Source organism: Biomphalaria glabrata, chromosome 5 (assembly GCF_947242115.1).
Source record: "Biomphalaria glabrata chromosome 5, xgBioGlab47.1, whole genome shotgun sequence".
NCBI classification, from domain to species: Eukaryota; Metazoa; Mollusca; class Gastropoda; family Planorbidae; genus Biomphalaria; species Biomphalaria glabrata.
In genome coordinates this window covers 40,668,121-40,692,371 of record NC_074715.1, presented here as the reverse complement: position 1 = coordinate 40,692,371, position 24,251 = coordinate 40,668,121, and the positions used below count along the sequence as shown (strand labels likewise).

Genomic DNA, 24,251 nt, shown 5'->3' with positions numbered 1-24,251 from the left:
AAGTTAACTTAAGACTATTTTGTGTTAATTGTTTGTCATTTTTTTGTTTGTTTTGTAGCTGATGAAAGCCTCGTTGTCCAAACGTTCTTTGTTTTACTTGGTCCCGCAGGGTTACATATATGCATGTTTTTCGTATTTTCTATACAGTCGTTTACCCCTGCAGCAGTAAATCTTTGTTTTTTGAGTCTTTCAGCCCATCATTAGAGGAACTTTGTAATAACCTGTATGAGCTTACCTTACCTTTACCTATCCCTTAGTCTGTTGGACCGATGGGGCACCAGGCAAGATTTGTCGACCGTCTTTCTCCATTCCTCCCTTTTTTTTTGCTTTGTTTAGAACCTCTCTCAATGGCAGGCCCGTCCATTCTTTAATGTTGTCCTCCCATCGCTTTTTATGTCTGCCTCTTCTTCTTTTTCCCTGGCACTGTTCCCTGAAGGAAGGTCTTTGCGAGCCCCGTAGATCTTGTAATGTGGCCAAATGTTTTAAGCTTTCGTCTTTTTTACAATAGTTATCAGGTCGTCGTGGGCTCCGATCGCTTATACAGTAACCCTGTCTTTGATTTCTTGGTTTGTGATGCGGTCTTTGAATGTGATGCCTAGGATCCTTCTGTAGCATCTCAACTCCATTGCTAGGATCCTCCTCTCAAGCTCTGCATTCAACGTCCACGACTCGCAAGCATATAAAAATGTGCCTAGACCAGAGAGCGCATCAGTCTGATTTTGGTGCCGAGGGCTAAGCCCTTATCTTTCCATATTATTTTAAGTTTTGAAAGGGCTGCTGTGAACTGTGCTATTCAGGCCAATAGTTCGGGTTTTGTTCCCTCATCTGAGACAATAGCTCCGAGGTATTTGAAGCTGTTAACACTAGTTAGCTTTTCACCTCCAATACTGATGCCTCTTTTAAAGCCCTGATGGCTATTGGTCATAATTTGAGTTTTTTCGGCATTTATTTGCATGCCATATGATGCGGAAGTCTTGTCAATGCGCATCACCAGGTCAGCTAGTTCTTCTTCTGTCCCTGCTAGGCCGTCAATGTCATCTGCGAAGCGCTAGTTAATAATTCTTCTTCCTCCAATGCTTACAGTACCTTCATAGCACTCGAGGGCATCTTCCATTATCCTTTCAAGGAAGATATTGAAGAGTGTTGGTGACAGTAGGCAGCCTTGTCTTACTCCAACTGTGGTTTTGAACCAGTCCCCAATATTATTGTTGAAGTACACCGCACTGGTGGCATCCATGTAGAGGTTCTGGATAACTTTGATTATGTTTTTATTAATGTTGTACTTTTCCATTGTCGCCCAGAGTGCTCCGTGCCATACTCTATCGAAAGCTTTCTTGAAATCAATAAAGACATGGAAAAGATTCGATCTCTTGGTGTTGGAGATATTTCTCACAGAGTATCCTGAGGTTTAGAATTTGTTCAGTTGTGCTGCGACCTTGTCTAAAACCTGCTTGTTTTTCTGATATGATGTTGTCTGCTATCGGTTTAGCCGGTTTAATATGATTTGATTTGATTAAACCGACTGAATGAGCTATGCTAGAACAAAGCATGCTGTAAGAAAAAAAAAATCCATGCTTATTTTTTAGTCTGTAATGATGTAGACCTACCAAGATTGTATATTTGTAGTTCATAGACTTCTTACAACAGAAGTAGTTTTGTTCTTGATAGACATAGTCGCAGATTGCTTTGTGCATGATTTATTTTGTCCAACAAAAATCGGGAATTTGTGAAAAAAAAAAGTGGTCAACAGTATGAAGTAGGGCCACACATGGCCACGCAAACCCAGTTGCGACTTGCATATTTTTCCACACCTGACCTGATGCAGACAAAACTGTTGTCCTGTGGGGGTCTATTTAATTAGTTTTCTTGACATCTTCTGCGCTTGTCTTGCACAAGGGCTTTTCTATGGGCTTTAAATGTGTGTTCCGCGGCCTTTGTGTCTATACTGTATACTTTTGATAATTTTGATATTTAAATCAAAGACTTTTTGTAATGAGAATCACATTTTAATTTAGATCAAATTTAAGGCTATTTAATGTAGGCTGTCGGATTTAAAAGGGAAATTGGGGCTACTGCCTCATGGCGTCCACATTTGGGGGGCCCCCACAATAAAGATTAAAACAAACAAAATATATAAAATCCTTTTTTAAATAACAAATTTAAGCTTATATGAGGGAGAAACTCCGCACTAACAACTATATCTTTCAATAGTGTAGAAGTATTTCCCTTATTCAATATAAAAAAAATAAATAATTACCAATAATTAATTGACTAATTGGTTAATTTTTCTTGGTTCATGTCTTGTCTATGCCTCTCTATGCCATGTGCAAAGTTTCAACTTTTTATCTTATAGGCCTATAATGAAATTGGCCTACAGAATTTACTTAAAAAAAAAGAAGATGAGTATGTCCTATGTAGGCCTACGTGTGTTTCTATGTCAATCTAGTCATGCATGTTAATCAATTACTTAAATTCTACCAAGTCATTGGTTTTCCTGGCTGACTCAGGCAACCCATATCCATGCTTTTAGTAGCATTTAGTAGGAAAGAAGGATCATTTGTACAAATTTGTTCTAGCATATTATAAGTGTTTGGAAATAATAAATAAATAAATTATAATTAGCGGATTTTATTAAAAGTTTTTTCAAAAAGTGTAATAGGGATAATCACAAAAATCCTGCAGCACCAGGGCCTCCACTTACACAAATGTAAAATTTGCAAGCAAGAGTGTTTTTTTAAACTATAGTAGATTCCATGTTTATTTCTACATTCTACGTATAAGGCCTATGGTTGTCACGAGACTTAAGAGATGTTTGTTTACGATCGGTGAATGAAAAGATTTGAACCACTGCCCAGACTTTGTTATTATCACATGACACAATAATCATGTGACTTTCGTTGCATCAAAAATGTCTGCGGTTTCAATCTCTATGCAAACAAACAACATTTATTCTAGTATTTAGTAGTGTATATAGATTATAGATCTAGAGCTAGTGGGTATAATTATAATTCGCTTGTTTACAAGAAAAGGAATGCGGTAATTCTGAATGACGAATTACCGAAACCATTATATAGGCCCACTAGTCTTGATTTTATCCATGCTACTCAGTACTGTAGTGTTAGTAGATCTACTCTAGTGTCGTGTAAACTGTAGAGTCAAAAGTGTTAGTGTTACAAAACAGCAGTTTCAAAGTCAAATTAAAAAATTGTAAATTTGAATTTTAACATTATAATTTCATGAATTTGACATTTAGTGCAATTTCAATCAATTCATCATCATGAGATCTTGATTGATTCATATCGACATATGCGATCTTGTTGATATATAATCATATAGACATAAATATAGATCTTATAGAAATCTAGACCTGGATTCTGGATGTATAATTAATTAAAATATACTCAGACTCAGGCATAGACTACCTAATAACAAATAAGTAAGTTAAGCAATTAGAATTAGGCAAGTTGAAGATGATCAAAGTCTTTTACTTTTAACTATTTTTAAGTCGACTAACTAAGTCTAAGCGTATATATAGATCTACTAGATTTAACTAGATTCAACTAGATCTAGAATCTAGCATCTATACTTTTTAAAACAAAAATAGATCTAGAATAGATTAGTAGATTAAGTAGATAGATCTTGAGTCTAGTCTAGAGGTCTAGTAATAATTATAATCATTAGTAATTAGATCTATATTATAATCTTTATTATCCATAAGGAAATTAGTCTTACAATTTGTGTTTGACACACACAAAAAATGAAACAGCAGAAGTAATTGATTAGCCTATTTACCGGATTTACTTGGATAAGATTTACTCAAAAGTTACCAGTGGAATGTTTTTATCAGTTGAAATGTATTTAATGATTTATTTGCCAGGGGAATGAAGGAATTTTTGTGTGTTTATCTTTGTAATCAAAGTATCTTTTAGGCCTATCTAGTCTTAGTTAATAATTTTTTGTAAATAAAAAATTATGGTATTAAATTATTTTATAGTAAGTTATCAAGATAGAGTCCGGTCCATTCTTTTACATTGTCCAGCCAGCTTTTTTTTTTATGACTCTTTCTTCGTGCTTTCTTCACTATATCTTGAATAATGACTCCAGACAGTGAGTCTTGTTTTACAATGTGACCAAACCAGCTCAGCTTTTGTCTCTTAACTGTATTGCAGAGTTCCTCCTTTTTGTCAGCCAGAGTGTTAACATGTAACAATACAAATTAACTCATTTGTCTTCTTTTCCTGGTATCTGACCCAGCATTTTTCTGTAGATTTTCTCTCAAAGGCTTAAATCTGTCTTATTGGAAGTGCAAAAATATATACATCGCCTGAGAACAAATCTGTGGGTGTAGCCAGTTGGTAATGCTAGTAGAAATATATTCTGTCAAATGATTACTAAGATTTCATTACTGAACTAGACTGCTGTCTATCAATAAAGTAGTGTCTGTAAGTTTTAAAAAATTTATTTATTAGGGGGCCTTTAGTTCAACTTTCATGCTCATGAAGGTTTCACTCTAACACACTTTAGTTTAGAGATTTCAATAATAATACATCTCTCTCTTGGTTTATGTCCTTTCTTTCAATTGGAACATGCACACTAAGTAATGCTACTGTAGTATAAAACTACAACTATCATAACATCTAATCACACTTTTAGCAACAACTTTGAAACTCAGTCATTTAATGTGGCACTATAATAACAAACAAAACTTCTGATCTCAAATTTATTAGCAACAGATTCTGAAAGCCAAAAAAAAAATTTTTTTTTTTTAAATTTGTGACACGTACATTGCCACAAAGTAAACTTTAGCCTGAAATGTTTTTTTTTAATATACTTTTTAAATGTTTTTATTTCTATTTCCAGATGAAACAGTTCATTTCCTGTATTTTCTTAATTGCTGTTGTTAGTGCTGTAATAGGTATAATAAGTATTTCTGAAAATCCTATTTTATGTACAGTGTTCATGAAGAAAAAAAAAATAAAGGAAATAAAGATGCACTTTTCAGAATGGAGAACTCTAACAAAGACTTTGGCAATCAAATAAAGGCATATATGAAATGAGAGCTTGCTTATTAATTCTGAACAAATCAGAAGAATTCAATATTTGCTACAATTACCAGTTTTTATTATTAAAATTATGCAACATATTTTCTATTTAACTTTCTGAAATATCTTTTAAATGGTAAAAGACATTTGTTAGTATATTTTTCAATGTCACAGTTTAACTATTCATTTCACACAGTTGCTATTATTTAATTTTTGTGTGGTTTTTGTTCCTAGAATTTCCTGAGCTCTCCCATTTGAAATCAAAAACATCTCCTAAAGTACAGGCTCAAGCTGTCAAAGATTTAATTCAACGTTTAATAAACAACAGATCTTCTGAGTTTGAAGTTTACATTGATGAAAGCATTGGACCTAAAAACAGAAACACATTTCAGGTTGCATTATTAAAATTTTATTTATTTGAAAGTATGATTAGTTATTTTATATTTCTGAATTTTTAAAAATTGTTTATGCTGGCTTTATATAATTAAATAGAAGGCCCAGTGCAGTTATCTTAAAAGATTTAGCTAGCAGAATATCTAGACTCGTACTTGAACTCAATAGCTGGTGATAATAATTTATTCATACTTGACCTTGAAAGCAGAACATTATCAGTTATAAAATGTCAATGACCTTAGATGAACTCTTTTTTTTTTTTTTTTAACATTGCTTATCAACAAATGTAGCATTAGAGGTCTGATAGGCTCATATAATTACTGTTTAGAGGAGCTGATAGATTAAAGAGGTACAAGTCAGCTAGGAGTATTATCAAATAGAAAAGTATTTTTACAAAATACAAAACTCAATATTTGAACTTTTTTTTTTAACACATGAAGAGAGAATCAAACTTGTCTGTCTGTTCTGTTCTATTTATGTGAATGTTTCTGTGTGTTGTCTTTATATGAGAAGAGAGTCCTTGTAATCTAAACAAATTTCCATAAGGATCAATAAAGAAGTCTTAGTCTTTTAACTTTGGGTTCTTATATCATCAAACAATCTGCTCTTCAACTACTCAACAGAACTCAATAAAAAAGAAAAATTCATTTTAAAAGAAAAAGCTGCAAACGGAGTATAGAGTATACCTTACCTGGAACAAAGATTTGAAATAATTGCTTGTGCATCAGTTTTCTTGAATATTTATGTCTCAGCACTAAAAGTATGACAGTTTACTAAAATAACAAACACATGATCATCCCAAAAACTAAATGAAAAAAATTGCTTGCTATTATGTGCTCAAATGATTCACTTGTAGTTTCACAATTTCAATATTCTTTCATTATAAATTAATATTTTGCTGTAATTTGATATTAAGGGATCTATTTAGTGAACATTTACACTGCTATAAGCAGCGGTGTTGACCACTAAATTAAATTGAATGACTATCCATGATTGATCTAAGCAGTTACAATAAAATCAAAGGAGAGAAGATAATCTAGAATCAGTTATTCTTATAGAACTAGATAAAGAGTCTGTGACGACATGGCCTAAATTGTGCCGATGTGCCTCAAATAAAAAAAATCAAAGAGTCTGTGCTTTTTAAAAATATCCTTTCTGACTACTTTCATTTATTTGTTCTGTTATAGTTAAGTTCTACAGAAAATGGGATACAAATTGTTGGCACTAGTGGCGTTGCAGCCTCCTTGGGTTTCTACTATTACCTCAAGTATTACTGTAATGGCCAGCGTACATGGGCTGGACAGCAGACCGAATTGCCTCCAGTTTTACCAGTGATTACAACGCCAGTAAAGGTTACAACCAATGACCAGTAAGTTGTTTTAAAATTTATAATTATATTCCTCATTAGGTTTTCTGTAATATGAATAATATTTATTTGAAATAAATTATTTTGAAGCATGAAAATAAGTTAAAAATTATTTTATATAAATCAAAGTTAGAAATGTATTTCATGTCAAAGGTTACTTGGTTGGGTTGTATATGCTCTGGACTGTTGTCTTAATGGTCCTGGCTTGATTGATGGAACACCAGAAATACGTAAAACAAACAAGCAAAGTCAGAAATGTATGTCATATAAATGATATAAATATAAATGATAGTTAGAAATCTCATTTAAATTATGTTAAGCTATTTTTCCTTGACTGCAAAAGAACTTACAGCTCAGCAGCAATAAGCTGGCTAGAAGAAGATGAAGAAGCATAAATAGATTTTCAAAGTGTTAGAATAACATTTATTACAAAGCTTATTTTAAATCACTAACTCTGTTTCTGGGTGGAATCTTTTACACATTATTTCTTCCACTTCCCATTCTAGGATCAAAACTAACTCTGTTTCTGGGTGGAATCTTTTACACATTATTTCTTCCACTTCCCATTCTAGGATCAAGTTGAAACTTCACACAATTATTAATCGTCAATGACAAAACATAAATCAATAAAAAAAAAAAAAGCTAAGCAACCAGTTAATCAATGAGTCGCAATAATTTGTTTTTAATAGAAAATGTTCTACGCTGAGGGGAGATAAGCCTTGTGTAGAGAATTAGGTCATTCATTAACAATTTCAAACTAATATAATTACTTGAGACTAGCTCAGTGGCTAACATGTCAGCCTTCCATCATTGAGACTTGAAACCTCCAGTTCAAAAACAGACTTGAACAAGTTTAAAAAAAAAACCTTTTCAAAATGTAGCACTGAATCCTTTTCTCTGAAATATATTTGTTATGTTACTTGTTATCACAAATTAATTTGATGTGCGAATTAAAATTACTGTGGATACTGTGAATGTTTAAAAGTAAAATTATATGTGGATAAATGAACTCATAATGTGAGATATTATATTTGGGAGATTTTACACAATTTTGTCCAACTCAGGTTTAGCTATTACCAGAATGTATGCACTTCAAGCTACACTATGGCATTCTGGAATTGGGACAGATGGGAAAAAGAAATTGATTGGATGGCACTTCAGGGAATAAATCTACCTCTTGCCTTTGTAGGACAGGAAGCCATTTTTCAAAGAGTAAATACAATTCAAATTTTCGTAATCTTTGGTGCAAATTTATTACTTATTTCTTTTATCAAAAAAAAAAACAACAACTTAAAGTTTATTTTTACTAATACAGAAATTTACTGATTTTTCTAAAGAGTTTGCATACATTAGTATATCATAGATATATTGGGAAGCGTGGTCGAGAGGCTAAGTACGCTTGAACTTGGCTTGGCTACCTACGAAGGAGGCTCGAGGTTCGACACTTGACTCGAGCAGAGTTGTGTTTACTGAGCGCCTAAAGGCAGCACGGAAAACGTTCTTCCAGATACCCCCCCCCCCCACTGGTCAACAGATGAGATTGCACCATAGCGCTCTGAGCATGCTATAAGCTATATAAAAGCTATAATTATAATTAGTATAATAGACATTTAACTACCTTCTATGTCATTGATAATACATTGATTAAATTTTAAACTTGTTTGATTATTGTCTGTTATACTACTGTTGCTAAAAATATTAAAAATTTCAATTATGTAGTTTTTAAATTCATGGTTAAATTAGATTAATCACAAAATCATACCATTGTATGGCTCCTCATGTTAAACATCAATGATTCATATATTTTATTATTTGTTGCCTTGATTTTTCATAACAACACTATAAATAATCTAATTTTGTTGTTTTAATTCTATACATTTAAATCAATGATTTAGTCCATTTTGACATGCTCTTAAAAATTACCTTCTATCCAAATAATTATGAGAAATAATTTATCAATATTTGTTGATAAAATTTATTAACATATTCTCCATATGATATAGTTTATATTGGATTCTATCTTGTAGGTCTTCTTGAGTTTAGGATTCACTCAGGCTGATCTAGATGTACATTTTGGAGGTCCTGCATTCTTAGCTTGGTAAAATGATTCTTCATAACAAGTTATTCCTGTTGTTTTTGTATGTAATACTTTCTATGTTTAGCAAATAATAGTTTTCGAAGCACATGTTTATTTTAAAAGTTCAGTTCATACAGTTCAGTTTTCATTCAGGTCTAAAAGTCAGTAGAGGTTAATTCTTTCAGTGAACACCAATTGTAATGTGCACTCATGACAGAGAGGAATGAAGAGAGAGTAGGTCAACAGATCATATGTGGTGCCTCAACAGTTCACCAGACTAAGGAGCAGGGGGACACTATTTTCCACCTTTCTATTACTTATTAAGCTTTGTGGACTAAGGAATGTTTTCAAATCTCCATCAGGACACTTAACTTTTGACAATTTATTTGTGATCCAATCCATAGTAAAATATATACAAGCTATGTTGCTGAAGGAAAGTATGCAGCCGTATAATGCAAAGGAAATGTAGAGATAATTGTTTATCACACAAAGCTACAATCATTTAAACAATATACAACCATGTGCAAATGTCTACAATTTTAATAAAAGGTGTTTTTTTTTTTTTTTTTTTTTTTAACAACAATGCATTGTCTATATTAATTTATTAAATTATACACCAATTTAAAAAAATTTAGCTTATCAACTATTTTTTTTAAACCACCTAGGGCAAGGATGGGCAACATTCAAGGTTGGGGTGGGCCTCTGCCTCAGATGTGGATCACTAACAAACTGGTATTACAACACAAGATCCTGGCTCGCATGCGATCTCTAGGCATGATTCCAGTACTTCCTGCATTTGCTGGACATGTTCCTAAAGCTATTACAAGGTTTGCTTTTTTTTAAATTTTTTTACTAATTATTTGAAAGCTTGGAAGCCAAAAAAGAAATCATCAAATTGAACAATATAATTGATCAGTTTCATAGTATGTGAAAATACCCTTTTTGTTTTAAAATTATTTCAGGGTATTTCCAAATGCCAAAGTCACTCGTCTAGGAGATTGGGCTCATTTCAATGCTACATACTCTGGGTAAAACTTTTTTAGTAAAAGAATACAAATTTTAATACCTATACTTAAGTTTTTCATGATAATAAATTGAGATATGTTTATCACAAATATTTTAATTTCTTTGTGTGTTGTGCAAACCTGATTCAAATCTTTTATTTTGCATTGCATCTTTAGGCTATATCTACTAGACTTTCAAGATCCATTGTTTCTTAAAATTGGCCAAGCTTTCATTGAAGCAGTAAGTTTATACAATTTTTATTCTAACAGAAAATTTAGCCAATTGTTTGTAAACTTGTCTCATTTTACTTTATCTAGCATCACACACAGACTACACCCTATTATGGCTTGGAATTCCTTCATTTTCTTTTGTTTAATTTTCTATAACCGGGCCAAATTTTAATGATCCCCAACATACTTGGTAATAGGGCTGATGATGTAAAGGTCATCTGTTTCTGTGGCCTACGGTTAACGAGGGTGTCATGTGGCAAGCACAACAACCAACTGCCTTTACTTATCCCCAACTAATGTCAGGTACCCATTAGAGCTGGCTGAACTTAGAGGCGCCCGAAGATCCCGAAATTAAAAATCCCAGTCTTCACCAGGATTCGTACCCTGGACCCCAGTTCGGAAGCCAAGCATTTTACTGCTCAGCCACTGTGCCTCCTGAAATATTAATGGCCCACTCTCTTTCTCTTTTCATTTCTCTCCCTCTCTCTCTGGAATACCCATTTGTGTTAATTTTTGTAACATGCACATTGTAATTTCTCCAACATATACTTTTGACTTGATGCAGATAGACCTGTTTTATAATCCACTTTGACACACACTAATGCACACGTTTTTGGTATGTGAATTCTAGTATCACTTTTACTTATCCACTTCCCCCCCTCCACTCTCATGGCCTCAACAAAAAAAGTTAGCCCTACTTAAAATCTCTGACTTTTCAGCTTCACAATTCACACACACACCCACACCTGCTTTTGCTTTTTGTGGCCTTATCTTTACAATGACAACCTTTAACTTTTTTAGCCTTCTCCCATGATTGACCCTTCACACATGTTAAGCTTTTCTTTAATTGTAATTCTATTGGATTATACCTTTTTTTTTTCATCCTTTAATCATAAGGCAAGAAATGTATGGTATTGGACACCACAAACATTTCTTTAGTCCATCAGTTTCAAGCCTAGAGGGAAAAAAAAGGCATTTTACAAAGGCCACAATGATGAATGCCCTATTCCCGTTCCCCAGACTACATATATTTTGTTTTTCTATATTCTAAGTATAAGGAAATATCTATTTGTTTATTAATTGTAATCACTTATTCCCTTTGAATGTAAAGAAATGACAGTGCTACAAAATATCATTTCTTGCTCTCTCTCTTTCTCTAGAAAAAAACAAAAGAAATAGACTCAAGATCTATCTTTTTTATGGTATTAGGATTATTATTATTTTTTTTTTATTTGGAGCATGTCTAAAAGGAAGCAGAAATGGCATAAGGCATATTTAAAAATTAGTAGAATGTAGAAACAAAATATATTTGTCTATGAAGAAGACTTAGGGAAAAAGAAATTTTTTTTTTAAAACATGGAATTTGTGTACTATTTCTTTTTTTTGTTTTATATATGAACTGTAGAGAAATAATGAAAATAAAATACAAAGGTTTGATAGAAAGCTTGTGGTATTTCATGAATAGTGTGGTCAGGCTGCGAATCTGTCAAAACAGGTTCTTAATGAGCGCCTAGGAGGTTAAAGGAACCTGTGTGCGAAATTTGATTTTGATCAATCAGTCAGTCAATGGTATTTTGTGCTTATAATAAAGATTAGTTATTAAACACAACAAGGGGTGTACAATAGTGCCCTAAGTGATTCTATTTCATATTGGTTCACTAGTAAAGCATTGGAATTTCATTTATATTTTCAGCAAAGCAATGAGTATGGGACTGATCACATCTACAATACGGATACTTTTAATGAGATGACGCCAACTTCTAGGTACTAAGCCAATACATTTACTCAACTAATCACAACTTTCTTTGGAATTAGAAAAATTAAAATTGAGAATACTTAAAAGAAAATTAACTTATGGAATGGAATCTTTTTAATTCTTAATAATTTTTTGTTTAATCTCTCCTACCTCCATATTTTCTTTAGTCAACAAACATTTTGTAAATGTTCTGCACGGTTAAACAAATCAACCACAAACTCTCTCACTAGCCAACCTTATTTAATTGTTTATCCCAATTAATTTTAAAGTTTTTTAAACAACTTTGTAAATAGTCTAAATTGGCAGTATGCTAATTGAATTTAACTCACCTTTGACATTTATTTCAGTGATCCCTCCTATATTCGAGCTGCTGGTCAGACAGTGTTTAATGGAATGCTGGCTGCAGATCCCCAGGCTGTATGGTAAATGTATTTTATTGTTACATTTCTATAGTCACAATTGCTTAGTTGTATGAACCCGTTTATTTGTTGATGATATGTATAATAACAAGTTAATATTGTTATAAACCTGGTGGTGGCACAGGTGGGGGTAGTGGTGTGTGTGTAGTCAGCCGATGCAAATCACCCCAGGCCAGCGCTAGACGAGCGGTCAACCGTGACGAGTTACGACGATCGGCCGAGACGATGATGGTTCGGGAAGGATTGACGTCGTGAACAGAGCTCAGGAGTGTTACGAGGGATGTAGTCATCTGACCACCCAGAATGGTCGAGCGACGTTCTGTCCGGTTCTAGAAGGCCAGCAGGAACCCTATATAAAGAGCGAAGGTATCAGAGACCAGTCAGTGACAACTTCCCGATCTACAGTTCGTTACAACGGCTCAGTACAAGTCCGAGACGAGATAGAGAGACCAGTGCAAGAGTTGATATGGCGGAGAGATATTTGTACAGTCTTGTGTTACGTGCTGCCAATTGTACAGTATTGGCTGTTATTTATTGACATTAAACTATTACGTTATTTTCAAGCCCAGAGTTGTCAAGTTCTTTAAGTTGGTGCAGTCGTTTGGTGCAATTAGCAGCGAGCTTGGATAGGGAGATTCGTAACAATATTTTTTAAACATCAGTGTCATAATTGAGTAGGACAAAAAAATACATTTTTCATTTGCCTGTTTAACAAAATTTGCTGACTTCAGAAAAATTCTTAATGGCCTTAAATGTGGTAATTTTTAGTCATTAGGCAGGTCAAACTATACCTGATTGATGCTGACCTTAAGTAAATGTTTTATGATCTTTATATGTGTGTGTATGTTAAAAATGTAATGACAGGGAAATATATAATTTGTTATTTTGAATAAATCGGTTCAATATTGTATCTCATCATGTTTTAAATGCAAAGTAAAATTTCCTTGTACTAACAGGTTGATGCAGGGTTGGCTGTTTGGAGATGAAAGTTACTGGAAACCTGAACTAGTCAAAGCTTTAGTGACCTCAGTACCTCAGGTTTAAGATGTATTTTTTAAAGGGAAATAAGTAGAGACGATAAAATTGAATTTGATCAAGAATTAATTAAGTAATTAAAAATTATTAAATTAAAACTTCAAAACTTTAACGTTGAAGTAAAATTTCAAAAATTTTCATAAATATTTTTGAGGAAAAGATTAAAAAAAAAGAATGTTTTAATAAATTGCTCAGTTTTCCTTTGCTGTATTCTCTTATCCATGATTGTTTTTCTATTGATGAAATAATCCTTATTATATACACATTTAGGGACGTATGATAATCCTAGATCTTGCTACAGAAACAAATCCAATATATCAGAGGCTAGAATCTTATTATGGGCAACCCTTTATCTGGTGCATGCTTCACAACTTTGGAGGAACAATGGAGCTATATGGTGCAGTGGATCAGATAAACAAGGTCATTGAGAAACTACTATCTCTAAAACTATAAGCTATTTTATTAATATTATAAGGACTCTAGTTTGAACAAAGTTTGAAGTATACAAGTTTCTATAAAAGTCTCCTCTTGCTGGAGGAAAAAAGTAAAAAGAATTAAGAGATACAATGTTAAATCTGAGGTTTACACTCATAAAGGAGCACAAGAGATGATCATTAAAATACAATAGTTGTAATTACAAAGTTATGGCAAAGGGGTTGTATAGAAACTCTATTATTTGGAAGTTTTTATAATCTAAGGACTAGGTTTATAATAACATTTTGAATCTATAGTTTTCTTTGATTGTATTGAACATCAAGAAATTTCTGTTGAATGCAGGCAGACATGTGAAATATAACAAAAAGACTTGTAGCGAATTTAAAATTAACTTTTTACAAAGCTTATATTAACTCACTCTGTCCGTCTAGTACAATTTTTTATAGCGCTACTTTCATAATTTTTCATAGTTGATGACTTGAATCAATAAAAAAAATTAACCAATTAGTTAATCAATTAGTGGTAATTAATTTTATTTAATATACAAAAATGGAGCTTATTCCAGCAAATATATGGCAGTGATTTTCAGTTCTTTTCCTTAGATGCACTTTGTATTTTTTAAACATATTTTTATATTTTGCTTGTTATATTATAGAGTATTGATATAAAATTGTCGCTAGCTGTACATTAAAGTATGTTGTAATCTTGAAAAAAAAATTAATACATTTCACAGGGTCCATTTATTGGTCGTCAGTTTCCCAACTCTACAATGGTTGGTATTGGCATTACACCTGAGGGCATTCATCAAAATGAGGTCATGTATGAGTTTATGCTGGAGAACTCGTGGCAATCACAACCTCGGGATGTCAATGATTGGTTGAGTAGACTTTCTTATTTTATAAACATCAAAACGATTTATGTTGATATGTTATGTTTTTTTTTAAATAATATTTGTTAGTCAAAAGGGTTATTCTAAAAAAAACACAACAAAAAGCTTCTTTTTGATCAAAGAATTTTTCTTTAGGATTGTGAAATATGCTAGACAACGTTATGGGGCAGACAGCCCATCAGCCATTGCTGCTTGGAAACTCTTAATGGTTAGTACTGAATGAAATACATTTTTTTAAATAATTTATCTTTGTTATTCTAAGGAATCATCTTCTTTTTTGAAGTAATGTCTGTATTATATAAGATAAGATAATTTATTTGCAGAATTGTAGATTTTAATGTATATATATTGATGATTGTGAATTTTTAAAGTAAAATATTTGTGAATTGAAGTTGAATATTATCTATCTGATATTTGGAGGCTGGTGAGCCTTGACCTTCAAGTATGCTCCATAGAGATTTATATTAATACTGCTAACATTAATTTTGTATGTCAAGCAGAAAATCAAGTACTTATTGTTCAAATATCTTTGTTAAAATATTAACTAATTAAATTGCACGTTTTGTAAATGAATATTTATTATAAATATTCACACATTCAGTTCTTGTTTTAATTGTTTTAGATAATAGTATTATATTTAAACATAGCATTGTTTATATTCTTCAAGTAGAAAAAGTTGATCTAATTTTGCCAATTGGTCTGCAATCTCTCCCCAAATCCCTTTAATGTTCTACTATTGAACTATTTCAGTTACCTATCAAAAATCAATATCTACATAGCCAATACATTTGCAGTTTTTTCATAATGATGAACATGTTTCTTGTTACAAATGTTTCCATGGCAATGTTTAGAAAAATAATTGAGATAAATGAAATAATTAACTGAGAAACCTGACTACTGAAATGTTTACAGAGGAGTGTTTACAATGCAAGTGATAATCATAGGGATCACAACTTAATCGTCATTGCCAAACGGCCATCTTTGACTAGCAAAGACCAGGATGTAAGTTCCATTAGCATGCTTGAAGCAAAAGGTCAAAGGAATGGTGTGACTTTCAAAAGAGGTCTAACAAAATTTCCTAAATTCATGTCATTCCTTCTGCCATTTGCTTCTGACTCTGTATCTCAATGAATGTTGACATTTTTTTGTGTGTCTTCTGTCTGGCTATTAGAAAGGTATTTACAATGCACCCACATCTATACGAGATTTTGACCATGTACTAATCACAATTCGACCAACACCCACTTATGATATCAAGAGTGATGTAAGTAGTAGATTACTGTTTGACATTTTCCACTCTTAGTAACACTTTTTGTTTCAACAACCTCACTCTACGTGTGTGAATACATTTTGGTCAACAAATGCTTGAAACATATCAGCTAAAGATTAGAACAAAAGAAATATTGAGAATAAAAATCAGACATATAAAGCTTTTCATATTAATTAATTTTTAAAAGTCTGATTAAAGTATAGCTTTGAATTTAAACAACATAAACTATAAAAATGCAAGTGTTGTCTTAAAACTTATTGCTGAAAAGAAAAAAGAAAAACAATTTTGAAGGAAGTGTATATAAAACATTAAAAATAATAGATATACTTTGAAAGAACTGCATGCTTTGTTTGACTTTTAAAATAACAAAGTAACAAAAATAATAACACATTACTTGAGGCGAGAGTAAAGTCAGAAAATAAAGAGGGAAAGAATGAGCTGAAGGATGTAACTAACTACTAATGAACTCTAGTCAGATTGTTGTATTATTTCAGCAAAATACTGAATCAAAAAAATTTGTGCAAGATCTTTTTTACTTCAGAAATTTACTGTGGAAAAAAAAATTTCTTTTAATTTATTAAATTTTTTATTATTAAATCTTCTTTTTTGAGAAATTAATTTGTAAAAAAGATATCTTTTTAAAAAAGCAAAACTTAACTAAGAGAAAGAACCACTAATTACTTCAATTGATCTGAAAATGGCTCATTCTACTATATAAAACAAAATTATTAATAATTACTAATTGATTAATTAATTGGTTAATTTTTTGATTGATTTGTTTATTGTCATCGACTATGAATAATTATGCTAAATTTCAACTTGATCCGAGTACAGGAAGTTGGAAAAAAAACATGTTCAAACTTTTTACCAGACAGACACACAGACAGACAGAGTGATTTTATATAAGCTTTGTAAAAACTTTTAAACGGACATCTCATAAGACTTTGTACTTAATAAGTTGTTACCTTCTGAATGCCCTGGCCTATTTCCATTCCTTCCTTCCTATTCTATGTGTTGATATCCTTGTTCAAAAGCCAGGTATACATTTGGTTTTTTATCTTTCCATATTCATATATTTTAAATGTAAATCTTCAAAATAATTATTATATATTAAAATAATAAAACAATAATAAATACCAATAGCTGAACTTCCTTAAAAAAATAATGTCATCCTATTTTAGAAATCTTTTAGTACTTCATTAGAACAATTGTTATTTTTGCAGTTTAAAATATATTATTATTTAACATCTACAAGACACAATTTGTCAGCCTTAAGGAAAAGTGTCACCAATTTCTTAACTGGGAGGTTTCCACTTTGTGTAAACATAAGAACTGTTTTGCTTGTTTTTATTATCTGGCCATTGGTCAATGTATTTATTCAGCCCTTTCTCCACAAAGGTAAAAAAAAATTCTCTTAAATATATAAATAAACAGTTGTCTAACCTTTAAGTTTTCTCTTAAGCATCACAATTTGTACAAAACTATTTTTTAGGTTTGGTTTGACCCTGAAGATCTATTTTCTGCCTGGGACAACTTGCTGAATGCATCTTTTGACTTGAATGGCAGTGAGCTCTTTCTCTATGACATAACAGACGTTACACGTAACTCACTTCAGATTATAGCACTGCAGTTTTATTCTGCCATGGTCACTGCTTTTCAAAAAAAGGATATCCCCACAGTGAAGTGAGTAAATAGTACACACTAATTTAAGCAATAGTTATATGCTTCTTATATTTTAAGATACACACTAAGAACATATTCTGACAACTTTTAGCTAATTAAGTCAAATATCTCTGCTAGAAATATTATAGTTTTGATCATCATTTTTGAGTCCTTTTTTCATTGAATTGTGTTATTCTGAATATTTACACATTTTCATTTCCTTTTTAAAAACTTCATCAAATATCTAAATATATCAGGTTTTTTTTATGTTTTTATTTTATTATTTAAAAGAAACTTGGTATTTATATGCAGAGAGGCTGGACAGAATATTACAAACTTGTTGGCTGACCTTGATCACTTGCTGAGTTCTAATGAGCGCTTCCTGTTGGGACCTTGGATAGCAGATGCCAGGTCTTGGGCTACTGATGACAATGAGTCAAAACTGTATGAGTACAATGCCAGAAACCAGATCACACTGTGGGGGCCTACTGGGGAGGTAAAAGCACTTCTTTGTTCTCAGGTTTGATGAACAATTTGTTTATTATAAGTTTGAATAAAGTGAGGAGCATACAAGTAAACATATAATAGCAGCAATACATTTTTTTTATTGTTTACTTAAAATTATAAGAAAATATAGAAACATATAGAAAAGACTAACTCTAGACTCTAGCATATCTTTCTCTCTAAATATTTTAATGTTTTGTTAATGTTACTGATCAGAAAGATTTATGTGAAAATGTGGACTGCCAGGTTCCTATTTCCTAAGGTAATTCCCCCTGGCCTCAGCATTGCTCATGGGTGGGAACTATTAGTGGAAACTATTGGCAAAAAAGTGTAGCAAACCTAGCCTACTTCTACATAGGCACTGTTTGTGGTGGTTACAAAATATGAATATGAAGAAATTCACTGTGGTTTGTGTGGCCTGCAGTTTATGGCACTAACCATTAATAGTAATGATCGCTGTCATGATGGGACCTTCAGACAGGACTTGGAATGAAGAATGTCTGTTTATTATAAAAAATCCCTCCTGACAACAAGATAATGAGTATGCATAGATGCTCCAGTTCCATAATGGACCTTTTCAAAGGTCCCTACTTCACTGCTAGGCAGTATTGTTAAGTTAATCTCCAGAGTTCATGGCTTGGTCAGGTTTTGTCTATATTTATTTATATTATTTTATTATTTCTAGTGCTGGTATTTTATGTTTTATACTTTTGCTATAGTTAATGGATTTGGTCTATGGATTCTTTGTTCACAAACAAGCCAAATACAAATCCTTAGGGACTAAAACACAAAACACTCAGTTAACTGAAGCCTGAAAACTTTAATCAAATAAACTGGACAAGTCTAGTTGTATCTTTGAGATACAATATTCAATTAAATGTAATTATTTCACCATGGCTTCATTTATCAAGCTCAATGATGAAACAACTAACCCCAGATTTAATCTTGCCTTACTTTATTTAATGTCACCTTTCACCATCTTTTGGATAATTCTAGCAGTGTCTATATGTCATATGGAGTAGTCCTATTTAAGTCTTACTAGAACACCACTAGAGCACAGAAGTAAATGACATGATACTTGTTTAAATCTCCACTGTTAACAATACCAAATGGTTTTCATTATCTGTGAATTTATTGGTGATAAAATGCAGGAAACATAATATAAGGTGAGAAATAGTATTTTGTGTCATATCATAGCATTAAAAAATATATATCTTTTTCCATATTTGCCAGATCCATGATTATGCCTCCAAGCAGTGGGCAGGTGTTGTAGCAGAGTAAGTTGATGAAAAAAATAAGATTCAAATACATTTTCTTAAGAAATATCTAGAAACCTGAACTTTAATGTGTGTTAACCTTTCTAAAGAGCAGTACAGAAACAATAAAAATCTTCAGTTATTGTAATACAGTTGTTTTTAAATTCATGTTTCTTTGTGTCTTAATAATTAATTAATTACAATTTACCAATTATCATTCATACATGTTTAAGAAACCTTTTCTTCATTTTTCTTATTGTCTACATTGTTTTTGTTTCACTTTGTTGTAGCTATTACAAGCCAAGATGGCAGTTTTTCACTAACTGGCTGGTACAACTTATTCAAAATGTGAGAATAAACCTGATCTGTTACTATATTATTATATATTTAGATATTGGTATTTCTATTATTACAACACTTACATCTGTGTCGTAGGTATTTATTAATTTTAGATTTGTATAGATCTACTAGACCAGTGTTTCCCAAACTGTGTTTCGCGGAACCCTAGTGTTCCGTGAGGCCTGAATAGGAGTTCCATGAACTATTGGAATAATTAACTAGTAGGCCACCACGTGAGTTAATCTCTAAAAAATAAGCAAAGTGTTTCACTAAGTACTCAGAATGTGCCAAGTGACTACTAGACTATATTGGTAGACTCGAGCATCTTTCCCTTACTTTATGTGTTTTTTCATCCATACTAGTTTTTATTACTGGGATTTCTTTGGCCTGTTCAATAATAATAATAATAATAATCTTTATTGTCCGTAAGGAAATTAGCATTACAATTTGTGCATCACACCAAACAAAACATTATAACTATAAAAAAACAAAATGTACATTCACACCAGACTCACTCATAATTTACATGTGAAAAGTTTATATTTATTTTAATATTTGTGTTTGGTTCCTCAGGGCAGCCAATGGGATTTCTATATATTTGGAGAAAAAATTTTATCTACTGTAGAAATTCCATGGAACATTCAACGTTACCAGTATCCAACGACACCTACAGGTATAGCTGAGATATAGTTTGTGTTACACCACTAATAGCTACCACTTACGACTTACGTTTTTTGTTCCCCTTTCAAACCATGCAGTCTAAAGGGCAGATGGTGTAAAGGTCACCTGTTTCTGTGGCCCACTGTAAGTAAGGGTGTCATGTGGCTAGCACAATGACCTACTGCCTTCACTTTTCCTCAACTAATATCAGTTACCCATTAGAGCTGGGTGGACTCAGAGGCACCCTAAAGATCCCAAAATTAAAAATCCCAGTCTTCACCAGGATTCAAACCCAGGACCCTCCAGTTTGGAAGCCATTAGCTTTACCACTCAAAGACCATGCCTTCTTTTTAGTAAAAAAGAGAATATTATTTAACCAAAATTTTCATTCTGATATTAAAATATTTTTCTATTGAGCATAATCTAAAAAATAATGTTTTTTGAAACAAAAATATTGTTGTTTTTTTAAGTCAAAATAAGTAAAATAATAATTGATTTATTTCCATTGACATTTGTGTATCAGAAATATCTAAAAAAAAAATTATATGAAATATTAGATTACTATTGTGAGTAAAATAATGAGGTTGCTTCAGATAGCTTATCCAATGTCCCCTTGTAGGTGTTGAAATGAATTTGGAACATAATTTGAATTATAACTCAAAATACTTCCTTAAAATTAAATAAAATAAATTTTGATTTACAATTATCTACACTTATTTACACCAATATTCAAAATATGAAATTAAACACAACAAGGTACAGGATTTTCAATTATCTTTCAAGTCACTTAATTCTACTTACCATCACCAATTAACCTTTGGTTCATACTTCCATATCAGTCTCTACATACACACAGTCCGCAAGACTGACCAATTTAAAAAAAAGAGAAAATGAGACATTGTAATATAAAGAAATTTATCCTCTAGAGATGGACATGTTAAGATAAAGAGACTTATTCTTTAAAAAATTTAGTTATTGTAACAAACTCAAGAAATCCCAAATGTATGTCTAATAGAAACTATTTATTTAAGTTTGAGTTTGTCATTTAATACAAGTTTCTGTAAACTATAAATTTTCCAATCTGGACAGAAAAATTGTATCACCGAGCTGAAACCAGTCAAATGTAGCTTACAATAATCCACCATTCTGTAATTAATTTATTACTTGGACAGTACATCATAATGCATTTATTTTTGCTTCCTTTTCAGGCAATTCAATCGCCATCTCTAAATCTTATCATGACAAGTATCGTCCACTTACTAAAGATCCTTTCTTCCGCAAACTGTGGGGAAGGCAGCTAAAAAAACAACAATTGAAACAAACACCTGAAAGTTTGTATGACAGGAAAATGAAGTTTTTCCAATGACAGTAAAAAAAATTGTGTTTTCTTGATTTACACTTTTTTTAAATTTTACAATCAGCTCAGTCAACTGATGTGCAAGTGCCAATAACTCCCTTTTAAAGTGTTATTTGTATATATTATTGTTGGTTGGGATACATTCTTATTATTTCTCTTTGATGTGAACATTCCATTAAAGACATTTTCTTATATTTATACTTTTTAATAATTGCTTTCAATACAGAGCCTTGCTATCTCTTTTTTTTTTTCCTCTAACATTTGCTGTTCAGGATTTTTCTTTAACCATTTTTTTTCCTTTTGTAGAACAAAATGGGGGATAATATCTTTTTTTTTAACTTTGATATTGATTTAAAATTTTGTTCTCTGTAATAAAGAAAATTCTACTCAGATACAGCCAAAGAATATTATAACCCTAACCCCAAACAATATGCAAGGACAAATTGTACAAATACTCTTTCTTCCCTAGTGCTATTAGAGCATGGAATGGTTGCCTTGGCAGAATTTAAGTCATTGGTTAATATGCATGACTGAATGCATGACGCGTAGGATGTAATCATCTTCTTTTTTGAAGTAATGTCTCTATTATATAAGATAAGATAAGATAAAGATTTTTAAAAATGTATTAATAGCCATATCAATGTTTTCAATAAATTATTATAATAATTTTTAACTATTCATTTGACATCCAAGTGAGTTAATTTAGTAGAACTAATAAGTATTAAATGTCAAGGAGATTATCTATCAACAAATCGTATCCAATATGTCAATAGGGTTCTCATGGATGATAGAATTTATTTATTCCATATATATTTTTACAATGGATAGATTGACATGCTAAGCAATGTTTTAAAGATTTCATTTCTTTTAATTAGTGTAAAAATAAGGTGATAGCTCATATTAAGTTAATACCCCCCCCCCTTTTTTTTTTTTTTGTTGAGACTTTCATGTCTATTGGGAAGGTAAAGTTAATTAACTTTGACCTCAATTGTTTTTATTGGCAAGTGATTTATAAATGTGCCACTCCTTTTAATTATATTAGGTGCATTATATATCTGTATATTGGGGCAGACATCTTATTAGACAATCAGATGACATAAAGATGACACAAAGATGTATCAGCTGTTCAGTATTGACATTTAAGACCAGAATTATTATGTCTGGGGTATTTGGTTAAGCAGCCATTTGACCACTTTATGAGCCCATCCATATTAAAATAAGGGAAGTAACTCATTTTACTATGTTGAATTAATTCATTAATTACTATCTGATCTCAGTTTGTGAAAGTCAAGGTGAACAAAATAAGTTCATTTGACATAACTAGCCATCTGATCTCTGGATATTACTCTCTTGATAGACACCTACATTTTGATATGAATGTGGTACTGTAACTTTCCACTTTGTGTTGATATTATTAGAAGTTACTAATAAAAAATCTAAAATGTGTTTTTTCAAAATTGAAATATTCATGCAGTAAACACACACACCAATACTGAGGAAAAAGGAAATACATTTTTCTTTGTAAATAGTTTTAGCATTCTGAAACTTCACAAATCTAGCAGGTTGTAGCAGGTTTTGGGGTTGTGAGACAGCACAAGTAGAAACTTCTGCACAAACTTCATTTCAATATTGAAGATGAGGGAAGAAATGGGTCCTTTGAAACTTATGGGTAGGGGAGACCAATCTGAAGTACGAGGTTTAACTGTAAATCTGATCTGTCACTACTTGTCAATCATGTCTGTCACATCTCATGACAAACTTTCTGATGGCTCATCCCATCTCTTGTATTTGATTACTTTTGAGAAATGAAATGCATGTAAATATAATTTTTTGATAGATGTGCTGACAATATTTCATTTGAAATGGTTTATTGTTTTATAATTATAATACTGCTTCATGTGAAATTGTTACAGATTAAAGTTACTTTTTTTTTTCTCACAGTAAACTCTTTGTCACTTGCCAAAAATAATTTTTAACTAATGAAAGATCACAAACATATGATACAGTAACTCATAGCAACTAACTTTATTAATACTATATAAAACATGTCCACAAACAACTCATTCTAACCATAGTCATCACTGGCCAAACATTCTCTTAGAAACAGTCCAGCCAATCAGTGTGGTTGTTGTGGTCACATAAGCACTAACACTTGGTCAGTTTGAGAGCTACTCCTACTGTCACCAACTAGAAATTCAGTCTGATCAAAGTTACTGTGTTCTATCTTCGATGTACGACTTTGCTACACCAGATCACCTGGTTGCTAGGGTAAACAACTTACAATTTGACCAACAAGATGATATGCAATCCTGGTTACCCTAGCAACCATGACTTTAGAGCTAACATGGAAGACATCACTTGCCAGGGCGGTGAATAGTTATGAAATGTCTAGCATTCAATCATTCCTTCTTGTCTATTGCCTTTGTAGTGGCCAGAGTACATTGTTCGGACAACTTAGATTCGCACGCCTTGATAAATAATCCGTAACATATTAACATAAAAAAAAAGTTACCGTTGAGACGCACCTGGGTCTGTGAACAAGCTTAAAGACTAACG

General features: G+C 31.9%; 1 protein-coding gene across 7 annotated transcripts in view; it reads left to right on the top strand.

Annotated features, from left to right (window-relative positions):
- LOC106064969 (alpha-N-acetylglucosaminidase-like) overlaps window positions 1-23,605 on the top strand; it is a 47,345-nt gene extending 23,740 nt beyond the window's left edge. For 4 of the 7 annotated variants that reach the window (XM_056029242.1, XM_056029248.1, XM_056029249.1 and 1 more), the window contains exons 9-22: window positions 10,060-10,123; window positions 11,807-11,877; window positions 12,217-12,291; window positions 13,245-13,326; window positions 13,594-13,743; window positions 14,492-14,634; window positions 14,783-14,855; window positions 15,819-15,911; window positions 17,410-17,600; window positions 17,892-18,075; window positions 19,317-19,360; window positions 19,630-19,687; window positions 20,252-20,351; window positions 21,547-23,605. In XM_056029242.1, the coding sequence (XP_055885217.1) occupies window positions 10,060-10,123; window positions 11,807-11,877; window positions 12,217-12,291; window positions 13,245-13,326; window positions 13,594-13,743; window positions 14,492-14,634; window positions 14,783-14,855; window positions 15,819-15,911; window positions 17,410-17,600; window positions 17,892-18,075; window positions 19,317-19,360; window positions 19,630-19,687; window positions 20,252-20,351; window positions 21,547-21,704 (1,486 nt within the window). In that variant the 3' untranslated portion in view covers window positions 21,705-23,605. Of the gene's footprint in view, window positions 1-2,897; window positions 3,037-4,860; window positions 4,916-5,276; window positions 5,435-6,622; window positions 6,805-7,865; window positions 8,014-8,828; window positions 8,900-9,543; window positions 9,706-9,840; window positions 9,907-10,059; window positions 10,124-11,806; window positions 11,878-12,216; window positions 12,292-13,244; window positions 13,327-13,593; window positions 13,744-14,491; window positions 14,635-14,782; window positions 14,856-15,559; window positions 15,650-15,818; window positions 15,912-17,409; window positions 17,601-17,891; window positions 18,076-19,316; window positions 19,361-19,629; window positions 19,688-20,251; window positions 20,352-21,546 lie in introns of those variants that run through there. The other 3 variants (XM_056029247.1, XM_056029244.1, XM_056029243.1) reach the window with 3 other exon arrangements.
- The last annotated feature ends 646 nt before the right edge of the window (window positions 23,606-24,251 follow it).